This window comes from Rhopalosiphum maidis, chromosome 4, assembly GCF_003676215.2.
Source record: "Rhopalosiphum maidis isolate BTI-1 chromosome 4, ASM367621v3, whole genome shotgun sequence".
NCBI classification, from domain to species: Eukaryota; Metazoa; Arthropoda; class Insecta; order Hemiptera; family Aphididae; genus Rhopalosiphum; species Rhopalosiphum maidis.
This window is the reverse complement of record NC_040880.1, coordinates 2,381,781-2,401,928: the sequence shown is the minus strand read 5'-3', so window position 1 is coordinate 2,401,928 and position 20,148 is coordinate 2,381,781. Positions and strand designations below refer to the sequence as shown.

Sequence of the window (20,148 nt, the reverse complement as noted above, 5' to 3'; positions counted from 1 at the left end):
TCAAAATAATGATTTTATTTACAGTAAATAAAAAAATAACAAGTATAATATCGTAGTTGAACTTGAACGTATCATTTTATGTGACAATATCACTATGGTAATTATTTAATACTAAATAGTAAATTTAAAATTATCATATTTACACATTTGTGTTTAATGTGATAATCAAGCGTTTGATCACTCTTGTATAGCTTGCGGTTAATCTCGTTGTAAAATCATGAAGTAATTATAATTTCTGCGCACACGTAATATTAGGATTATTTTTCCTAGTGTTAGAAAATTCGGAGAACAATATATTTTCGATTGATGAAAAAATTCCTCGTCGTAAATTCGTCTAGAATGGTCAATATTAGTTTACAAATACAATTCACTGTAATGGTGGACTATAAACATATTATTAATATGATTATCGACCGTTCGAATACCGTTCTATATTATACTTGTAGTATGGCATTCACGAACGCTAATATTCCACCAAAGGCGACATTTTAGAGTGTAATATATGTATATATAAAATATATATTATACGCTACCCACATGTATTTATTTATTATTGTATATTATATGTATTTATATATTGTCACAATGGTGTACCTATAATATGTGGAGATATTGAATTGAACTCTTTCGGAAACGATCGGAAGAAGTGATTTCCGATTATCAGGAGCAATAAACATTCAGTCATATCATTAAATTGTGTTGCTTAAATAATAAATTCGTCGAAGGTTTAAACGTCTGAATACATTATACTGATACGGATATCCGTTTACGGTGAATACAAACACTCACGTTTAATTTAGGATAAAAAATAAATAAATAAAACACATGCTGTAAACCGATCGTTTCCAAGAACACAGTTTTCATTTAAAATTATGGGTTTATTTTATTTTATTTCATTTCATTTCATTTTTTTTTTTTTTTTTGAAAAAATTCAAGTTTACAGAGAACTAACTAAATAATAAAATGACCAATGATAGCCACGTACGAGAGTATTTAGACCCAGGAGTGCGGAATACGATTCCGCCAGACCAGATCAATAGACTGAGCTACTGTTTGCATCCCGACGGTTACATTAACCCCTATGAAACGCCGGTCGCCTTAACCGAGTACCAGCTCAAGTAAATTTATTTGAAATTTCATTTAAAAACTATTTTTTCTTGAATACAAACAACAACGAGTAATAAGTCAATAAATGTTATCAGTATAATTACGTTTTATCGAACGGATTAAAAATAAGTCTATTGTATATTTATAGTTATCATTGTCGTAAGACGTAAATAATGTTCACAGATTTAAATTATACTTTTCAACGTTTTCGGGCAATACCGAAATCTTTGGACAGTTAACGGTTGGGGAAGATTGCTTGGAATTTGTGATACTGAGTTTCTTTAATTATTTTTTTTTTTTATCTAAAACAAACTTTGGTTCCACAGACCATTAGATACTTATGTACAATTTTTTTTTTACTTAAACTAATTTTTTTCTTTTAAATCGTATTATATTAATAGTTTCTTTAAAAATAATGATAATACGTTTTGGTCGTTTTAGACTTGGGTCTTAGCGATGCACTTGAGATTTTGGCTATTTTTCATTCTTAGAGCTCCGTATTTTGTTATTGTTTAACGATAATACTATCACCATATTATTTTGTAATTAAATTGAAATGCTCGGTTGTATATACGTTATTTGAAAATGTCACACTGATTTATTACAATTATAAATAATGTCATATCTTCCAGATTAACCCTCTATCAATTTAAAATTTTAATTTCGTCTTAACTTTGTAGCAACGATTCTGTGATACGGTCATACGGATAAAAATATAAGCATTCATATTTCATTGCGTGTGTCTTCTACAAATCTATGGTGCTTACCGAGTCATTTATCACGACCTACAAGAAATGTGCACAAAACAACAATACTTTTTAATTGTATTATAACTTTAAAATATTACAGTATTCTTTTAATTTTTAAATTAATTATTAGGTTTTTTATTATTATTTAGTTAAATCATATTTTTAGAATTTATAATAAATTTACCGTCAGTGTAAATTTAAAATTAATTACTTTTTCACAGTAAATATTTTTATATCATTCAGAAAAAGTCGGATTAGATCGTTATTTTTATTTTATTTTGATATGCGCCATACTTCAATTAGATAATAATAATTTTGAAACGATTTCATTTTACATAATGGTTTAGCATTTAAAAGTGACTAAACCGCTTAATTTTTTTCTGTATATTAACCTGTTTTTAGGTTAAAACAATTGTTAGGATAGCTTACAATTTACTGATTATATCCCAGCTGAAAAAAAAGTTGCATAATTTGATCTGACAAAAAATGCTGATCGGATAAAATGTAATTTTGCTCTTTTAGTGAAAGCACAACATCTACTATAAAACAACTTTTTTTTCGAGAGCTGATCTTTTATCCAACTCATACCAAAAATGTCTTCAATGAATTCAAAGCCTTTGTTTGTAGTCGAGTTCTCAACATATATTTAAATAAAAACGCACAATTTTATAGACGTAAACATGACAAACACAGTAGAAAATACTATGAATAGTATAGATAATATACCCGTTTTCTTTTATAAGATAATATAATTTATATTTTTAAAATTCGAAATACCAAGTAGATGAAGCATTATGGTAAACTTTATATTTGACCGCAATCTAACCAAGCGTAAGATTAAATATTGTTAGTCCTATACTAACATTAAACATAGTTATAAGGGTGTGTAGGTGACAGATGCAGTACAAATGATATATGTAAATTGTGTTATATTATATAATACTCGCTGGTCATAGCACATACCATATAATCATTAGATTTGAATTTGCCACAACATCGACAGATATAAAACTATTATTAGCATACATAGTTTTTAAGGAATTTCGAAATTCGATTAGTCCCCACACAACCAACATAATATGTCACCGATATAATATATCGATGTCGTAATAAAATAGTAGGTATACCGTCTGTATAATATACTGTGTTTTGATATGAAGTAAATCTAGTTCAATAATACTATCGTATGTGAACATAATTATTAAAATTTAAACATACGTAATATTATAATACACCTCGATTCTCGTTATATCGAATCTCAAGGGAAATAGGAAACAGTTGGATAAATCTAAAACTTAGAATTAATATCGAGCTTTATTAAAATTCTTAAAAAAAAAAAAAAAAAAAAAAAAAATGGTAAAAATTTGAACGTTAAATTTAAGTACTAATACTACATAAATATCAATAAACTACCATAATGAATAAATACATCTAAAAATTGATTGTAAGGACGTTTAATTTAAGCTTATTATCCATTTCCTTATATTGTATACGACGAATGACTAACAAACACGTGAAATCGCAATCACTATACCGAATGTACTAGTTAATTTTTTGTTCTTACCGTAATAAAAATATTTGAGTATTCGAGGTAACGAAAAACGATTAATTTTATTTCGTGTTATCGAGAGCAAAACGTTATTAAAGTGTAGTTTCGAGGGGATTTCAATGTAATTCGATATAGACGTTCGACGTAATAAGAATCCATCCAATGTATCCTATAGCTCATTATTCAATATTTTCGTTATCAAATCAACGTATGAAAACATTATAAATGTGTATTGACGTGTACATTATAATCGCGATACAACGCTCCGCTGCCACGGCGGCGGTATCAACTAATTCGTCATCATCACCGCCGCCGCCGCCGCCGTCGTTGTCGTTGTCGTATCGCGTATATATTATTATACCTTGCGAAGTATGCCCTCCGTGCGCACATTATTGTTTTACCAGTCGGGCCGACTGAGCGTACAGTCAGATCGTCCGCGGTTTTAATTAATTTAATTAAAATCCTTTAGTGTTTTACACACGGTCGAGTGTAATCACTCGAACGCCACTCGGGCTGTGCGGCCAATACCAGACCCGGTGTATACGAACCACTGCAGCGGCACGATATCATATACTACTATTATATACGTGCGTTCATAAATTGTAATCACCACACGCTCTACAGGAAGAGGACAATGTCGTCCCTGAGAAATGATTAAACACAACTTCCTATATAAACAGTGGCAGTCGTAGCAGGAGCAGGAGCAGCAACAGCAGTGGTAGTAGTAGTAGTAGTGGTGGCGGTGGTAGTAGTAGTAATAATAATACGACGGTATAAATATCGCGATTAACTTTGACAACGTTTGTTAGGGCCGACCTCGGGATAAGGTGATATAATAAATGCTTATTAAATGAGACAGTGATTTATGTGATTCTCCGCCAACTCTTAATGGGAAACATTCGTTTGAAACACCTAAGTTTTCGTCCCCGTGCGTTATTCCCGAGCGTCGCGTCTTCGTCATTTCGTTTACCAAACAGAGTCGTCCTGTAGGCTAATAAAGTTTTTTTTTAATGCCACGCGGACCATTTGAATATTATTATACGATACATTATTAGACATTATTATTGTTATCGTAACATCGTTATACGACTAACGACTACAAACTGTGGTTGGCCAACTCAATTTCAGACATAAGCACTTCTCGTTTTTATGTGTTGTGAGTAGCGCGCACTACAACCGTTTTCGGTAGGTACAAAACGCCGTGCGTTTAATGTAATGTCTTATGTACTTACAATATATTTATGTGTATGTATAATTATGTCTTAAATTTTAATGTACACCTTTATAGATACGATCAAACGTTTATCATTAGCTGTGAAATCGTTTGGATTTGAAAACGCTCGAGTAAAACCCTTAGGTACAAAATAAAAAGATAAATAAATAAACTCCCGGGCACATAATATTTTCTGAAAAACGTGGTATGAATATTGCGCGAGACTGAAATTTTATACGAGTTCTATTTACCAGAACTCCGCTTCATTCGAAGTATCTATTACTACGAACCTCGTAATCAAAACAAATTATACGGGTCCCAGACGTTCAGTTTTACGGTAAAAAAATTTAAAAAGCCTACATAAATATGTCCAATTAAGTGAGATATTTATTTTTGTTCGTATAACCTTAACAATCCTACAATTAAAATGTTTAAACGGATGATTTTTTTTTTACTTCTAGATTTGCTATGTTTGTAATTTTTTTTAATATTTTTTGTAAACACTCAAACCAAATATTTATTTTTAGTTATTCTCGTATCCCGCTACAGTTGACAGCAAAAACTAACGCATTTTAAGAAATATTAATTATATTATTTTTTATTTACCTACTATTTTACATTTTAAAGCAACATCTATTAGAGATACTGTATAGTGATGGTCATATACATATGACGTTTCATTGATAAATAATACTTGCATTGATTAGTGTTTACAATATAATAACTTACGATCCAATAATTAGCGTGCATAATGCATATTTTTATATGCAGTACATTGTATGACTCAAGTTATAAGGAGTATAGGAAAAATATTCAGAAAGATACTATTATTTAGAATTTAGAAGGTTTATCTACCGTTTTCTTATTGTAATATGCTTAAAAATAATATAAATTTATTGTGTTATAAATACCTAGTTGAAATTTTTTTTTCGTATAAACATATAATAATAATTAATATTTTTTAATACCAATATCTAAAAAGTGGATATATATATTTTCTTCAGATACGCGATACTTTGAATGTATCTAATATAAAAATGTTTTAAATTTTCAAAAACTAATCAATTTTGTTCTTACTGAGCGATACATTGGTGCTTAATTTTAATAAAAAAAAGATTAAATACACAGGTATATAAGAGTACATTACCCTACAATAAATACTATTATACTAAATAGCTAAACAATATACGTATATCCAATACAAAGTCCCATCACTGTAATATGCTATCAATATATTCAAATATTTTAACTACGTTTCATCCTTTATAACCGCAACCGTATTATAGGTATTGCACGTTTAAGCTGGAAAACGCCAAGCAATTAGACGTATCGCGTGCCGAACGAAACCGCGTACTCGCCCTAATGGAAAATCTGTTGACAGTCCAGCAACGGTCGTACACCAACCCACGCGATTCCCACTATCCAGTCATCGGGTCGGCAGCGATAAAACCGGCGCTGGACCGGTCCAAAGAGGCAGAGATGAGAAACTTCAAGATGAACGGCTGGACCGAATACCAAGCCGTATACGATCGGTACGGATACAAGGAAATCGCGTAACGTCGGAATTGTCCAAACGATTTTACAGAAATCATAATCGCACGAGTTCGCATACGAACGTTGGCCCGTGGTCGGAAAATCTGAATTTTATCGCGCAGTCGCTGATCTGATGTCCGTATAATATTGTGATGACACAGTACGAATCGTTTGTTTTTAAAATATATATTATTACAACGAATACTAGAATATCGCATTATTTATGACGTAGGATTGTATGTCCGTGATAGAAATTATTTCTGTTTTGAGTGGATTGAATTTAACACGCCCAAAAGACAATATAACACCACTTCAGTGATTGGATTAAATGCAAAGTTAAATTAGAATTCCATCTGACCTACCACTAATAATAAATCACTTTCTGTAACGTTTTCAAAAATGTCAATAATCATGGAAATGTTGGGCAGTGTACTCTGTGTGTATATGTCGGAGAGACTGGCAATTTAAACTCATATATTATAATTTAATAAAACTAATGAAATAATGAACAGAGTGAGACTCAAAGGTGCACCTTAATGCGTACAGTGACTTGACGGGCGATGATTCGCGTACAGCCAGCGGAGACGTACAATTGAACTCAGTTTCAATACTGTCTATAATCGGTGGCTAATACACCCCGACCCTCTCCGCAACATCCACCATGACATAAAAGGTGTTATGGCTGAAACGGTCGATCAGCAGTCTCATTGAACTGGCCGCCGGCTTCATTATCTTAAAACCTCAAAAAGCCGTCGAAAAAACTGTTGATAAATTATGAGGCTTGCTGTAATAATGATTATAAAAAAACACGCATTTTTCTAATCAGATATAAATTAGTATAATTTTATTATTATTTATTTATTATTGAATATATTTCTCATCCTAATAATTTTATTAGTAGCATTTAGGGAGACCCAAAGTTTCAAAGTCACCTCAGACTTGGGGCCATCACTGCTAATCGATCGAAATCTGTACGGGCTGTTTGCGGCACACGTCTTTGCACAGCACACGTTGTAAGGCTATCGTCCAAGCGATAATCGTTGATTATATTATAATATATCTGGACCAGTGTCGTAATGAACGCGCACGCGTGTTTATCTGTAATCCGCAAACGTACTTAATAAACACAGCGGCGTGCCGCGGTGGCGTCCGTACACTCGACGCAACGACGTAAAAGATTAAAAGGATTTTAATTTAATTAATTAAAACATTCGGTTAGGACTGACGTTAGCAGAACAAAAAGAAATGTGGCAAACCGCAGATTAATATTACCGTTGTCAAAGGCGGCGGCAAATTTAGTTTTACAACAAGCGCATACGACCGAGCGAGTGCACATTTTTAGAAAATCGTTTACATAATTATACATAATCTCTCCTTTATATGGTAGCTATTTTCTGTCTGCAGCGCACGACTTAAAAACTGGGCGAGATACACGCATGCGTATACGGCATAGTGTATAATAAATAATAATAATAATATACGTAGATGGGCGTTGTTGAACGATGTTTGTTCTATTATAGAAGAAAACAATAATTAGAGATAAAATGTACCGTGTGCCATGTTTACAAACTAAACTAAATATTTTCTTAATAAAACTGTTTTATCATTAGCCCGGCCAACCGCTGCAGTATATTATGTTCGTACAAAAGGCCAACTAAAAAAAACAATGACATAGGTATACCGATGAAGGTCAAATTAATTTGTCACGGGGAGGGATGTCATTGATTTTTAACATCTGATCATAAAAATAAAATTTAAGAATTTTTATTCAATTTATCATTGAAAAACGTAAACTCAAAAGTTAATTTATATGTATAAAAATTTTACCCGAATTAGTAAATCATTTTTTCCCCTCAGATTATCTAAAACTTTACTTAAAATATTTTCAAGACCTCACAGTGAACAACTATTGTGATAACATTAAAACGACATGATAATAATAAAAAAAATTTAATTTAAAATATATTTTTGATTTAACTAATAAAATCAGAAAAAAACCTAAAACGTTAAATTATAATTTATTTTTTATAATAACATTTTGTGTATTTCAATTGGCAATTTAATAATTTTGCATAGTTTAATGCATATTAATTAGAGCAATTATTAAACTGTACATATCTACCTTTATTATTTATATATAATCGGAGAAAAATTATTTTGTTATCAACAATTGTGGACAGATATTATTCATATTTTATTAGGATATAAAAAAATATATTTCTATTATTAATATTCACCATTATTTTATTTATAAAATTAGAGATAATAGTTGTATGATATATTATTAAAAATATTGAAAAAAGATTATAGAAGGATAATATATTTCACTCATCACACTCGTTTAACCACCCCTGAGGTGTACACAAATATTTACAATGGAGGGCGGGTATATAATAAAATATAATATTTACGAGTATATATACCTATTGTAATATAACCAAAATATAAATGTTATATAAAACATTTTATTTTAATAAGTTCATTCATTAATAACAATTTTATCATAGAAGAATTTCTAATATCCTTAATGTTTGTCCCATCATTTTATCATTTTCATGACCTATTTTGTGGTTAAGGGTACCTTACCACATTATGCCGAAAACGTAGTCTAATTCATTTTATTTGTTTTGTACAAAATATATTTTTAAATTCTAAACTTGTTTTTATTTTTCGAAAAAAAAATGTACTGATTAAATATTTATAAAATAACAATATTTGGAGAATGTCATACTCGAAGTATGGTCCGCCTTACTAACGCATAACATTGTAATTTTGCAATTTGTTTTTTTTTTTTTTTATTAACAAAATTAATTTTATTCCTTTATTATTTTTAATATAAAAGCAAATTTACATATAATAAAATATAAATGTTAGAATGTTATTTATATAGGGTTCTTTGCAGACTTATTTGATATATTAATTTTAAAATGTGTTATGTGCATTTTAAAATATACTAAAAATATAAAACATTATTAACATGTCTTACTCAATCGTGTTGTTATAAAGATGCATCTTACTTAATCGGTCGGATTACAGCCGATAAAAATGATTTAAAAACGACATTTAAAAAAATTAACAACCACTATATTAAGCAAAAAGTTATTTTTAAGTTTTGATGTAATGAAAAAAAATAAGGGGTGAAAGATTTAAACGGTCAAACTCTGGTTTGTATATATATATACATACAAACCAGTGTTTAAGAATAATATAATAATATCAGTGTTTATCTTAAGCAAAAATTGGTAATAAACTTATGTTTTATAGTTAAAATTATCAATAATTTATAAAACATGTCATTGTAATCCGGCAAAATTAATTAATAAAAGAAAATATTTATTTGGGACACTTTCGTGTTATTACCACACGGTCTGATATTTATTTAAAAATACAATTTCCAATGAATATGAAGTTTTGAAGTCATATTATCTAAACAATCTATTATTCTGTGCACATTCACAATATATATTATTATTTATTTATTATTATTATTTATTGAAATTGTGTATAATGTATTATATAATAAAATATACACACAATATGAAATAATATATCATATCATATTTTTTTATTTTTATTTTTTATATAACTATTATGTTGAAATATTGCGTTTTATTCGGTAGTGAATTTTGTGTATATTATTCATAAATATTGTTTTCTTTATTACCGTTTAGTTCTTTTTTTTTGATATTATTTCCAGTGCAATAAAACAATTCAACAAATGTGTTTGATAATAGAAATAAATTTATGAATTTCTATTGAATAAATTCCGTGGTTCAAACTGATAAAGCTCTCGAGACTTGCTATTTACATTTACTTATTTTTTGAATCCCAATTAAACCAAAACTATATAACTTTTTATGATTAATTTTAATAAAGAATTCATTATAAAACTTATTATTTACTTTTTTTAATGGTTTTAATGTGTTTTTGTTGAAAATAAAAAAACAAGTTAAGAAATGTAATTTTCTGTTCATTAAACAAATTAAAAAAGAAAAGAAAAAAAATTGCGTCTGAAATACTTTAGTTTCTATCCAATTTGTATTATCACAGCAAAATTAATAATAAAAAATGTGAAGTTTGAAATAATATCTGAAACGATTGTTTGAAATATAATAATAATAATAATTGTAATATATATATAATTTTAAAAATCCAGTCGAAGAAATTCTTATTGTTCATATTGATCCAATTGGTACGCAAGTATCATAATTCATTGTTAAACCGTTTATTCCGTATTAGTTTACGTGATCATTAACTGTATATAAAACATATCAGGTGCTTATATAATTATATATATAATATATATTTAAAAGATATTGGAAAAAAAACCGCTCAGTTTGATAATATTATAGGAAATCGACTAACGGCGCCGAACGATTTGAACACGGAAATATTAAAAACGGATATAGTGCTCATTATAATAGTATAGGATTGAACATCTTGTTTGCAGTATGTATCATATATGTATATATGTCATGTAAAATGATATTATACAGTTCGTCGTACGCTGGTGGCCTAATAAAGTCGGAGAAGAATAAATATTTATATTTACACTGAACTCGGCGTATTATTATATATTTTGCATCATATGTATGTGTGTAGGTAAAGAACACCACATCGCCCTCGTCCGTCTCACAACACTATGCACGAGTCGAGATATACATATAAATACTATTTTAAGTATAAACGAGTGACGCTACGGAATACCGGAACGATAATATATATATATATAAGTGTTTTATAATATAATTGCGTTACACTCGACGATAGCACCGGTGCACGCATCGGTATCGAGTTAAAGAGCCGAGGGATGCGTCTGTACGAAACTCGGTCGCGTTTTTATGTGGTGTTTTTTTACGTGATTGTGTTGCCAATGGACATTGTTGTCGTCGTTCGCGAGCGTGTACGAATTCAGTTGCCGTGCCCCTCTCCGCGCCGCTATACGTAATACACCGTTGGCGCTTTATACTTTTTTAAATTTACGAAATTAAGTTTGCCGACGCGGTTCCCCGTCGTCACTGTACATTATTATAGTGTATGTGTGTATAATATATGTATATACCCGTGTGTCGTCTTTTCCCGCGTTTGTCTTCCATCGACCTCGGTAATTGCGTTTGGAAAATTAATATTTACGGTTTTCAACGTTTCACGCACGTGGAGGGATAACGAATTTCAGTTAAAGACTTACGCCGTAAATGGCGATCATAATAATATGATATTGGATCGTCGTGATTTATGTGTCTTAATTCATTTTCCATTCTCATAAATTTTCATAAACGTTTGATAAAGATTTGTCTATTGGGTTTCGTAAGTTATGTATATATAAATACATATAGCTTTAAAAGTTTACTCTACGCAAAATGACACATATCCACCAACCGTATCGTCAAGGATATCTGATACCAGAACCGTGGAAAGTTAAACACTGTTAGAAATCGTTTTGAGTAAAATATTAACTCTGAGCTCATATTCCACATTAAATAGATATAAACGTAAAATCTTGAACAAACGATTGCGTTCACCTCAAGCTTTATTCTTAAATCAAACTCTATATACGCCGAATATGAGTGAACCATTATGTGCAAATCGTTAAAACCCGTACGTTTGGGTATCGGTGTATGCGTTTCGGAGTCAAATTAAACAATTCAAAATTCGCACCACTTCCCAATCAATTTCACCTTATTACATCAGTGCTTTGACTTTTGAGATTCAATACGTATCAAGCAAAACACAGTTTCAAGATGTTTCAACAATCAAAAACGTTTACTAAATATAACAATTTCCACGACAAACTTAATTAACATCTGAACCACAATGTTTTGTTTCTGATATTCTTCGTTAACACTGTTGTATCACCAGAATTGATAGCACAGATTAGGTTATTATACCATATCATGGTATTATATCTTTAAAAAATAAAAATGAAGCAATGAAGCATTAAATTATTTTATGAGTTAAAATAATAAAAAGTAAAATAGCCCATTAGTTATAAGTTTATACCATTAACATATAAAACATGTGTAAGTACGATATTACCATACAGTGTAAGACATATAAGTAAAATATATTTATTCACAGGGATGACTACCTAGATTAATGATGTGATAATCATCGTCTAGGCCGATGTAAATTGGTGCAGATAATTCTTTTGATCTTTAACATGAGCAAGTCCAAATAAATGTATACATTGTTAGTATATGCATTTAATATAAGTTAATTTGTTCGTATACAATTAGTATTATAATACTCAAAAGTTATAACAAGGTATATCATTAAATACCATAGTTGTAAAATAATATACGATTTTATAAAACATTATTAAAAGTTATTATCTCAAGTATTGATGAACTCAAAAACTAGGTATTCGCTAGAATTTCAATTTAGACGCACCAAAATTTTCGAAATAAATAGCGGCTTAACAATATTCACAGTAACAAATAATATGACTATCCTTTGAAAAAAAAAAGCTTGGATAGCAACAGTACACTCTTTAAACAGCATAAAAAATATAATATGCAAAATTATGATGTTTGAGTATATTTAAGACTTCAAATTTGCGAATCACCCTGTATAAAATAATATTTTACGTATATATGTGTATACAGTAGTAGTATTCTTAACGTGAAAAATAGTCGCAAAAGCGCTGTAAACTATATAATAATAAATAATTTCGAATTAACTCACCTTTACCATCATAATGAAAATAATGAAAAAAAAAACAAAATAAATGTACGACTTGGTTTTCAACGGTTAATTATATAAATTGAATTTACAGTTACGTGACGTGTTTGTAAAAAATAAAAATAAAAACCACGATGTTCTGTGTTGTACTCAAACTGTATTAAATGTTTTTCTTTTTCCTTCACCTTTATAATATGATTAAACATTTCTAAAGTTATATTACGGAGAAGATAAAAAAAACAGATTTGTTTCCTGCAATCCCACATTTCTTGTCGCGTAGTCATACCTGCAGCTTCTATAATACGTATACTGTACAGTATATATTATTATGCGCTCAACAATATTAAATTCAACAAATTCGAACTGATCCCGCGCAGTCGACTACGTTGCGAAATTCTTTAGTGTTTACATTCAACGCCGTGTAAGCCGTGCAATATCAGTAAAAAATCCAGAGGTTCAATGAATTGATTTTTTCAGGTACGCGATTACGCGCGACTGCTATATATATATAAATTATATTATACATGTATATATCGCGTCGCACATAATCGTCTTCAAACGAACCGTTATTTCTCATCAATTTCCAATTAAATCGGAAACTATAATACAGCGAGAACCGTTCTAGATGACACGAATGGATTTCAAACGACGAGTTCTGCAATTCAACCACCTTTGTATTGTGGAGATGATGAGAGTGTTATTCGAAAATAACTTTGCGTAGGTAAAAGGAAAAAATCAATTAAATAGAGACCACATCAGTTTATTACAATAAACTCAATTTATTTTTCACGGTGAAGAAAGGTGAAAACTCGTCATCTTCTTAACTATTGAACAACACTGCTGTGCTACGATACTATAATGACCTAAAAATAAACTATAATTCGTAAAAATTGCTTTTGATAGACAATATTTAAACCATACTTTATCGAATGGTCAACGTGGTAATAAGTACCATAGTCCTGACGGTTACTACTGAGCACACCCTACTTCTGACCTTACACTGGAAACACTAGAGATTATAATATCGTCATACACATTTCGAGTGACCTTTACTTTCGTAACCTTACCGGATTACTCCATCGGAGAACTTTCCAATTAAGTTGGGTGATAAAGTCAAAGTTTTACATGAGCTATAGAAGTTTATCAAGATCCTCTACAAATCTATTTAGGAGACCCGTAGACTCCAAGAAGAAGCTTAGAGAGGAAATGAGATCCTTGCAGACTTATTGTGACGGAGACTTGACATACCGTAAAGTCTAGAGCGGTGCACTCAGACTGCCTTGGTGAAAGGAAGCACGTCCAGTCCGACGTTGTGGTCGCTGAGTGGACGGAGCGAACCCATCATATTATATACAATCCAATGTTTCAATAAATATTATGAATATTAAGTTTTGCCATACGAAATAAATCAAACCGGATTATATATAATATACATATTGCTGACATATATGATCTATGCCCAATGCCTATATTATAGCAGGACACCATGGTTAGCCGGCGTTATTTAAATTTAATAATTTATTGTTTCAAAATTTATCAATATTTTATTGAGTAAAGTGCGCAGTTGTGTGCATAAAATCATTAAGCAGAATAGTTATTAAAATATATTATACTATTAATCGTTTCAAAACGCTTATCGTAATAAAATTTAATGACCTTTTTCATTGACAACGACATATCGATGTTGCAATAATTATTCAACACGTCAGCGAGTTGTTTTTTTTATAAATTACGTTTTAATTTTTGCCACTATAGATTATATAGATATACCGTACGTTTTTCTTCTTTACTCGTCTAAAAATTCTTTATCACAAACAAACCATTGTATATATATATAGGTTATATATTCATACACACACACACATATATAAATTTACTTTGTTGGCGTCTATAAAATATATCGCGCGGAGCGGCGGTGGGCGTTAAAATAAATATGCATGTGCACGCGTGTTGTATTATTAAATTTAAACACCACGTCGTCTACCATACTAAAACGAAAAACGTATGTATTTTATGAGATAAAAAAAAAATTATTATAATAATAATAAAATATTTGAACCTGAGTCGATGTGTGTACATCGTTGGATACATGATGGAGTCGCGCACATACGTGTATTTACAGTGCACGTAGCGTTTTTAGGATTAGGTGTGCGACCCTGAAATTATCAAGAGTATCCTGTTTTTCAACGCTTTCTGCTGGTAAATTGTTATTTTTTGTTTCTCGTTTGCATGTGTATTATGGACAGACGAGATGAGACGTATATGAAATACGACCGTCACCCAGTCGAACTCGGCGCGAACGTATATCCAATAATATTATTATAATATTATTGTGATAGATAATAAGAATATTATAACAATAATATCGTATAATACATTTTGTACGCCTAAAAACACGCGAATATTGCATTACTTATTATACTAATAATACGACACCGCGTATTATCATTCGCAAGCCGTATACATATATACATATGTGTGTGTAATATAATGTAATATTTCAACGCCACTAATCATACATTGTACCTACAACGCATAATATAGAATATCTATAATACCTTTATGGTATCGTACGGTACCTACACTCCCGTATTCCGTTGTCGTGTGTGGATGTAGGACGTGATACATGTGACGGTTTTGAGAATATAATAATTATTGTTATTATTATTATCATAATATTTGTTACCGTGCGGTATTTGTTGACCGGCCGTCTCATTAGAAATGATTACTACGAAGTCGTAGATATCACGTCTTGTTATATATTTTATGTAAAAATAATATAATATATTTTTACAGTTGTGGGGCGAGTGAGATGTCAGGCTCAAGCAGGTGGGCCGACGATGTTATACGTCCGGTTCTAGTATATAATGAAGGTATGATGATGTTTGAGGTACATTCAGGGACGAAGTCCCTCACCGATAGCGCGTAGCTCAAATAAACGGCACAACTCCGTGGAAAGGAGCTCGGTACGACGGTACTTAAGCAAGTGACCGTAGGGGGGGGAGAATGAGGTCGGCGGTGTCTGGTCCAGTTGATCTTCTGATATTGCGGGCGGTCTGATTTCGTCGCGTCCGTTGATTCCGATGTTCCTGGGTGTCGAGGTGGTTGACTACCATACCCGATGTGTGCTGTAGAGTATCAGTGAAATGAATTTAGTGATGGGCATAATCGAGTAACTCGATTATTAAAATAATTATCGATTATGTAACCGAGTGATTTTTATTTGAATTATAGTAACTCAGGTTCACTTCACTCGAGGTACCTTATTTGAAACATTTTTTTTTAGAATCCTATCCAAAACTCCCAACGACGTATACAATTTAATGGATAATAGTTATTAGTAATTGACTTTTTAAAATGTATTAATGAATATTATTATTTATATGTATAAAATAATTTCAATATTTCTTATTATGTATAATAATTTGCTAAGTTAAAGTTAGAATAAAAAATGAAATGTATATATTCATTGAAATCGAATAAAAATTATTTCAAAATATGTCCATGAAACGAGACGTAAATATATTTATATTTATTTCTATCACTAGATAGTTTTCAATATTTCGATTATTTTAATCAAGTGATATCTCGATTACTAACCTTTCGATTATGCCAATCACTAGTACAGATTTAAGTCATGTACTCGTAGTCGTAGGTGATCGCAGATCGTACTGATGGCTATTGGCTGACGTCGGTTGTTGTCTCGCTGTATCGATGTTATGCAGTTCGCGTCGTAATGTTCGTCGATGTAAACTGAGTCTTCGTACTCGTTCGGGTTATGCGGCAGCGGGCAGCATCGACGATGCTTGGTGTTGGTCTTCTAATATCCGGTCACTCGTGGTTGAGGTTCTTGAAAATTGGCACTTGTTGACGGTTGAAGATGAAATGAAAGACTGACTGGGTCTTAGAAATGTCCCGGTATATATACCCGTTGGGGACTTTGTTATTGTTGCTGCTGATTGGTCGGGGGTTTTCAGAATGACGAGTCATCATCGCATCGATACCTGATGGTTGTTATTAGTTCAGTGTGATTTTCCCTCGACATACTGTTGAGACTTTATTTGTAATTGAACCTTATACCAATTGTTTGCCAGTGGTCCTGAACAGGACCATTTGGGTTGTTATCCCGTTACATAATATTGTTTTTGATAAGCGCAGAAAACTCGACTCCGAAGGTTAGGCCGGTGGAAGACATAAGCGCCAAAATGAGATACGAAAAAATAAAGTCGTGACGTACTAAAGCGCCAAAATCCTAGGTACATACAAAGATATTAAATTTAAAACTATATCGTTTAAAAATTCCAAGCGTTCGATAAATGTATTATCTGAATATCTGTTTACGTGAGATTGTTACATAGACAGTGTGTGAGCACTGAGCAGTTTTGTGTTATAACATATTGTTAGTACCTACTTCGTAAGCATTTGTGTAATTATTATTGAAATTTTTTTTATTATTTTATATAATAAAATTTATATTTATAATTGACATTATTGTATAAATTCGCAGACGCTTTATTATCCTTATATTCTTGTACATATTAGACCTTATCGCTTCCTCTCATAATAGCAATTATTATATATATATATATTTGTTTGTTTATTTATTGTTATTATTATTAATAATTATTTATTTGATTATACTTGCACTTTTCCATTCGAAATATATATTATTCATTGAACAAATAATTTATTATTACAATTTTTTCCACCTTATCTCTATAATAATAAAAAAAATATTATTTACCACTCATCTACCAGTGGTTGAATTCAAAATGTAGGATATTTAATTTTCAGAAATTAGCAATAACAATAACTGCAATATATAATTATATTATATTATTTGTACAACCAAAAAATAGCCATATGTTTTTAAATTAAATTATAAAAAAATAATTTCTTCCGTAGTAAGTTCAGGCAGCTAGTTTTTTATAAGATAACATTTTTTAAATAACTATTTACATAAAATATTAATTTTGGCGCAAATTTTATGTCATTTTTGCATCTTTGGCGTTAATGTCACATTCTCACATGTTAAGTATAACAGGTGTACAATATTAGATTGGCGCTAAAATATATATTAAGTTATCGAGGGGTCATGTTCAAAAAAATAACACTAACTGAAACCGACGACGACGTGACCGGACGCGCGTCGATTCGAGACGACTGTTGTACCACAGCACGCCTATAGAATATACGCACGCAAAAACACAGAGGTACCCTACGTCGTTGTCAGTAATACAGAAATTTTATATTAGATTTCGGTGGCAACCGTGTCTATATTATATACGAATTCCAGTTAAATTAAAAGTCAGTATAATACAATTATAGTGTACGCGCGTCGTTCATTTTGTCGGCAGAAAATTGTAAGTAATTTAATAACGTCGTCGAAAGGAACGTATTCACGTAATAGGTACGACATAATATTATTTTCGTACGTTAAATTCGTTTGGAAAATATTTGTTCAAAAATTATTTTCGAGCGGGCTCGTGTATATATGCGTTCACGGTGTACGGGGATTGGTTGCGTGTTATTAAATACATCGTAACCGTATATATATCGTCCCCGTGCCGAGTAGAAACATAACATCACGCGAACCGTTTATTAACGGGATTAGAAAAATTGCCAGAACTATCGCAATATCGAGCATATTGATGTTCATCCGGAACCATATTGCCTCGCACAAAAATAATAAACGCTTAGAAATTATTATCATTTCGTTATTTGAGATTTATCGTAATAGCAATATCACTTTCAAACGAAATCGTTGAAATGATTATTAGTTTTTTTTTTCGTGAAATTGATTTGATATAACGGTATCGAGCTCTAAAATAAAAACCGATGTCGTCCATCAGAATCTGTCCGAGTTCTCATTTATAATACATATTACTTTTTTTTATGTCATACTCATAACCGTGAATGCGGCGGTGGCTTTTTTTCGTGTTTATTTATACACTGATTCGGAGAACGAACGAGATGAGATCCGTGTCACTTTACAGTAGAAACCCTTTTTTCGAGATCCAACCGTGAACCGAAATCGCTCAGCGAACCGTTACAGAGTAAACAGGTGATAGGTTTAATATTATGAATGTTTAATGTTCAAATTTAATATAGTCGAACTGTGCATGATGGTAAACATTTTCTCAGATGAATTTTTTTAATTACTGTAATAAGAATTGTCACGATGAGGCTTCGATGGATTGGCTGGTAAACGGTTTTATGATCAGATATTAACTATTTAAAGGTTATAGTCTATTACACAAATATATAATATTGCTAATTGAATGACACCAAATGGTCAACTCATTAGTTTACCACTATAATGTATAGGTATGCAAAAACAATATAGGAATATAAACGCTTCTTAATCCGTAAACATTATTCAAGTATTAACTAGAATGACAAAATTAAAACGAAAAATGTATAATATAATATATACTAATAATAATCAATAAAGTATTATCACTAATTTAACAGCTATTTAAAATAAACTGTTTTATCATAGAAATATATGAAAAATATTATATAGGTTAAATCACCGATTGAATTTGATTGTATTGTATTGTTAGAACGTTATATCAAATCGATTGATTGCAGCACGAAAATATACTAGTAATTTATAAATAATCGCAATGGTATTAAACGAATTTACGGATAATAATTATGGTCGGATGACATTAGCCTTTATACATTTTGAATGAAAAAAGCGCACAATTTTAGCTGTATCATGGTTTTAATGAAAGCTCACCCGAGGAAAAATTACTTTTGTTCTTTTTGACGTTGAACAGTTTATAATAACAACTATATATTCCATAGTTATATAATGGTGGTTTCTCTAATGCACACCGTGTTCATGTTCTTATAACTCTGCTTTACTTATCTCAATACTACCTATATTTTATTTTAGTAATTACTTAAAGGTAAGAATAGCTTTCAAAAACCTCTTGGTTCATGAATAATAAGAAATTGTACCGGAATAATATACAATTCTTGAAATTTAATATAAAACTCAACTCAGCAGAAGGATTTCGATACCTTTTCTTATATGAGAATTTCTCAATTTTAATATTTAGTTAGTTGCCAATATATTGTAATAATATTAATTATTCATTACGTATGTTAGAAAGAGATTAAATTAATAATAATCATAAAAGTTTTGAATTTGAAAAATGTCAAATAAATTACATATATATTTTTTATATAATATGTCATGTTGTAGATGATTAGTTTTAATTATCTAGTGGCTATACACATGGCAAATATGTATAATGGAATTTATCAACGATTTTACCCATAGTTTAGGAATATCAATGTTAATG

At 30.6% G+C, this 20,148-nt stretch overlaps 2 protein-coding genes across 5 annotated transcripts in view; one reads left to right on the top strand and one right to left on the bottom strand.

Moving 5' to 3' along the window:
• Positions 1-20,148, bottom strand: part of LOC113549843 (leucine-rich repeat-containing protein 24-like) — a 291,653-nt gene that overhangs the window by 100,569 nt on the left and 170,936 nt on the right. The gene's annotated exons all lie outside the window — the stretch shown is intronic.
• On the top strand, positions 964-6,175 carry LOC113547911. Its single transcript, XM_026948498.1, has 2 exons — positions 964-1,118; positions 5,905-6,175. The coding sequence occupies exons 1-2, from the start codon at positions 964-966 to the stop codon at positions 6,173-6,175; spliced, it is 426 nt and encodes a 141-aa protein (XP_026804299.1).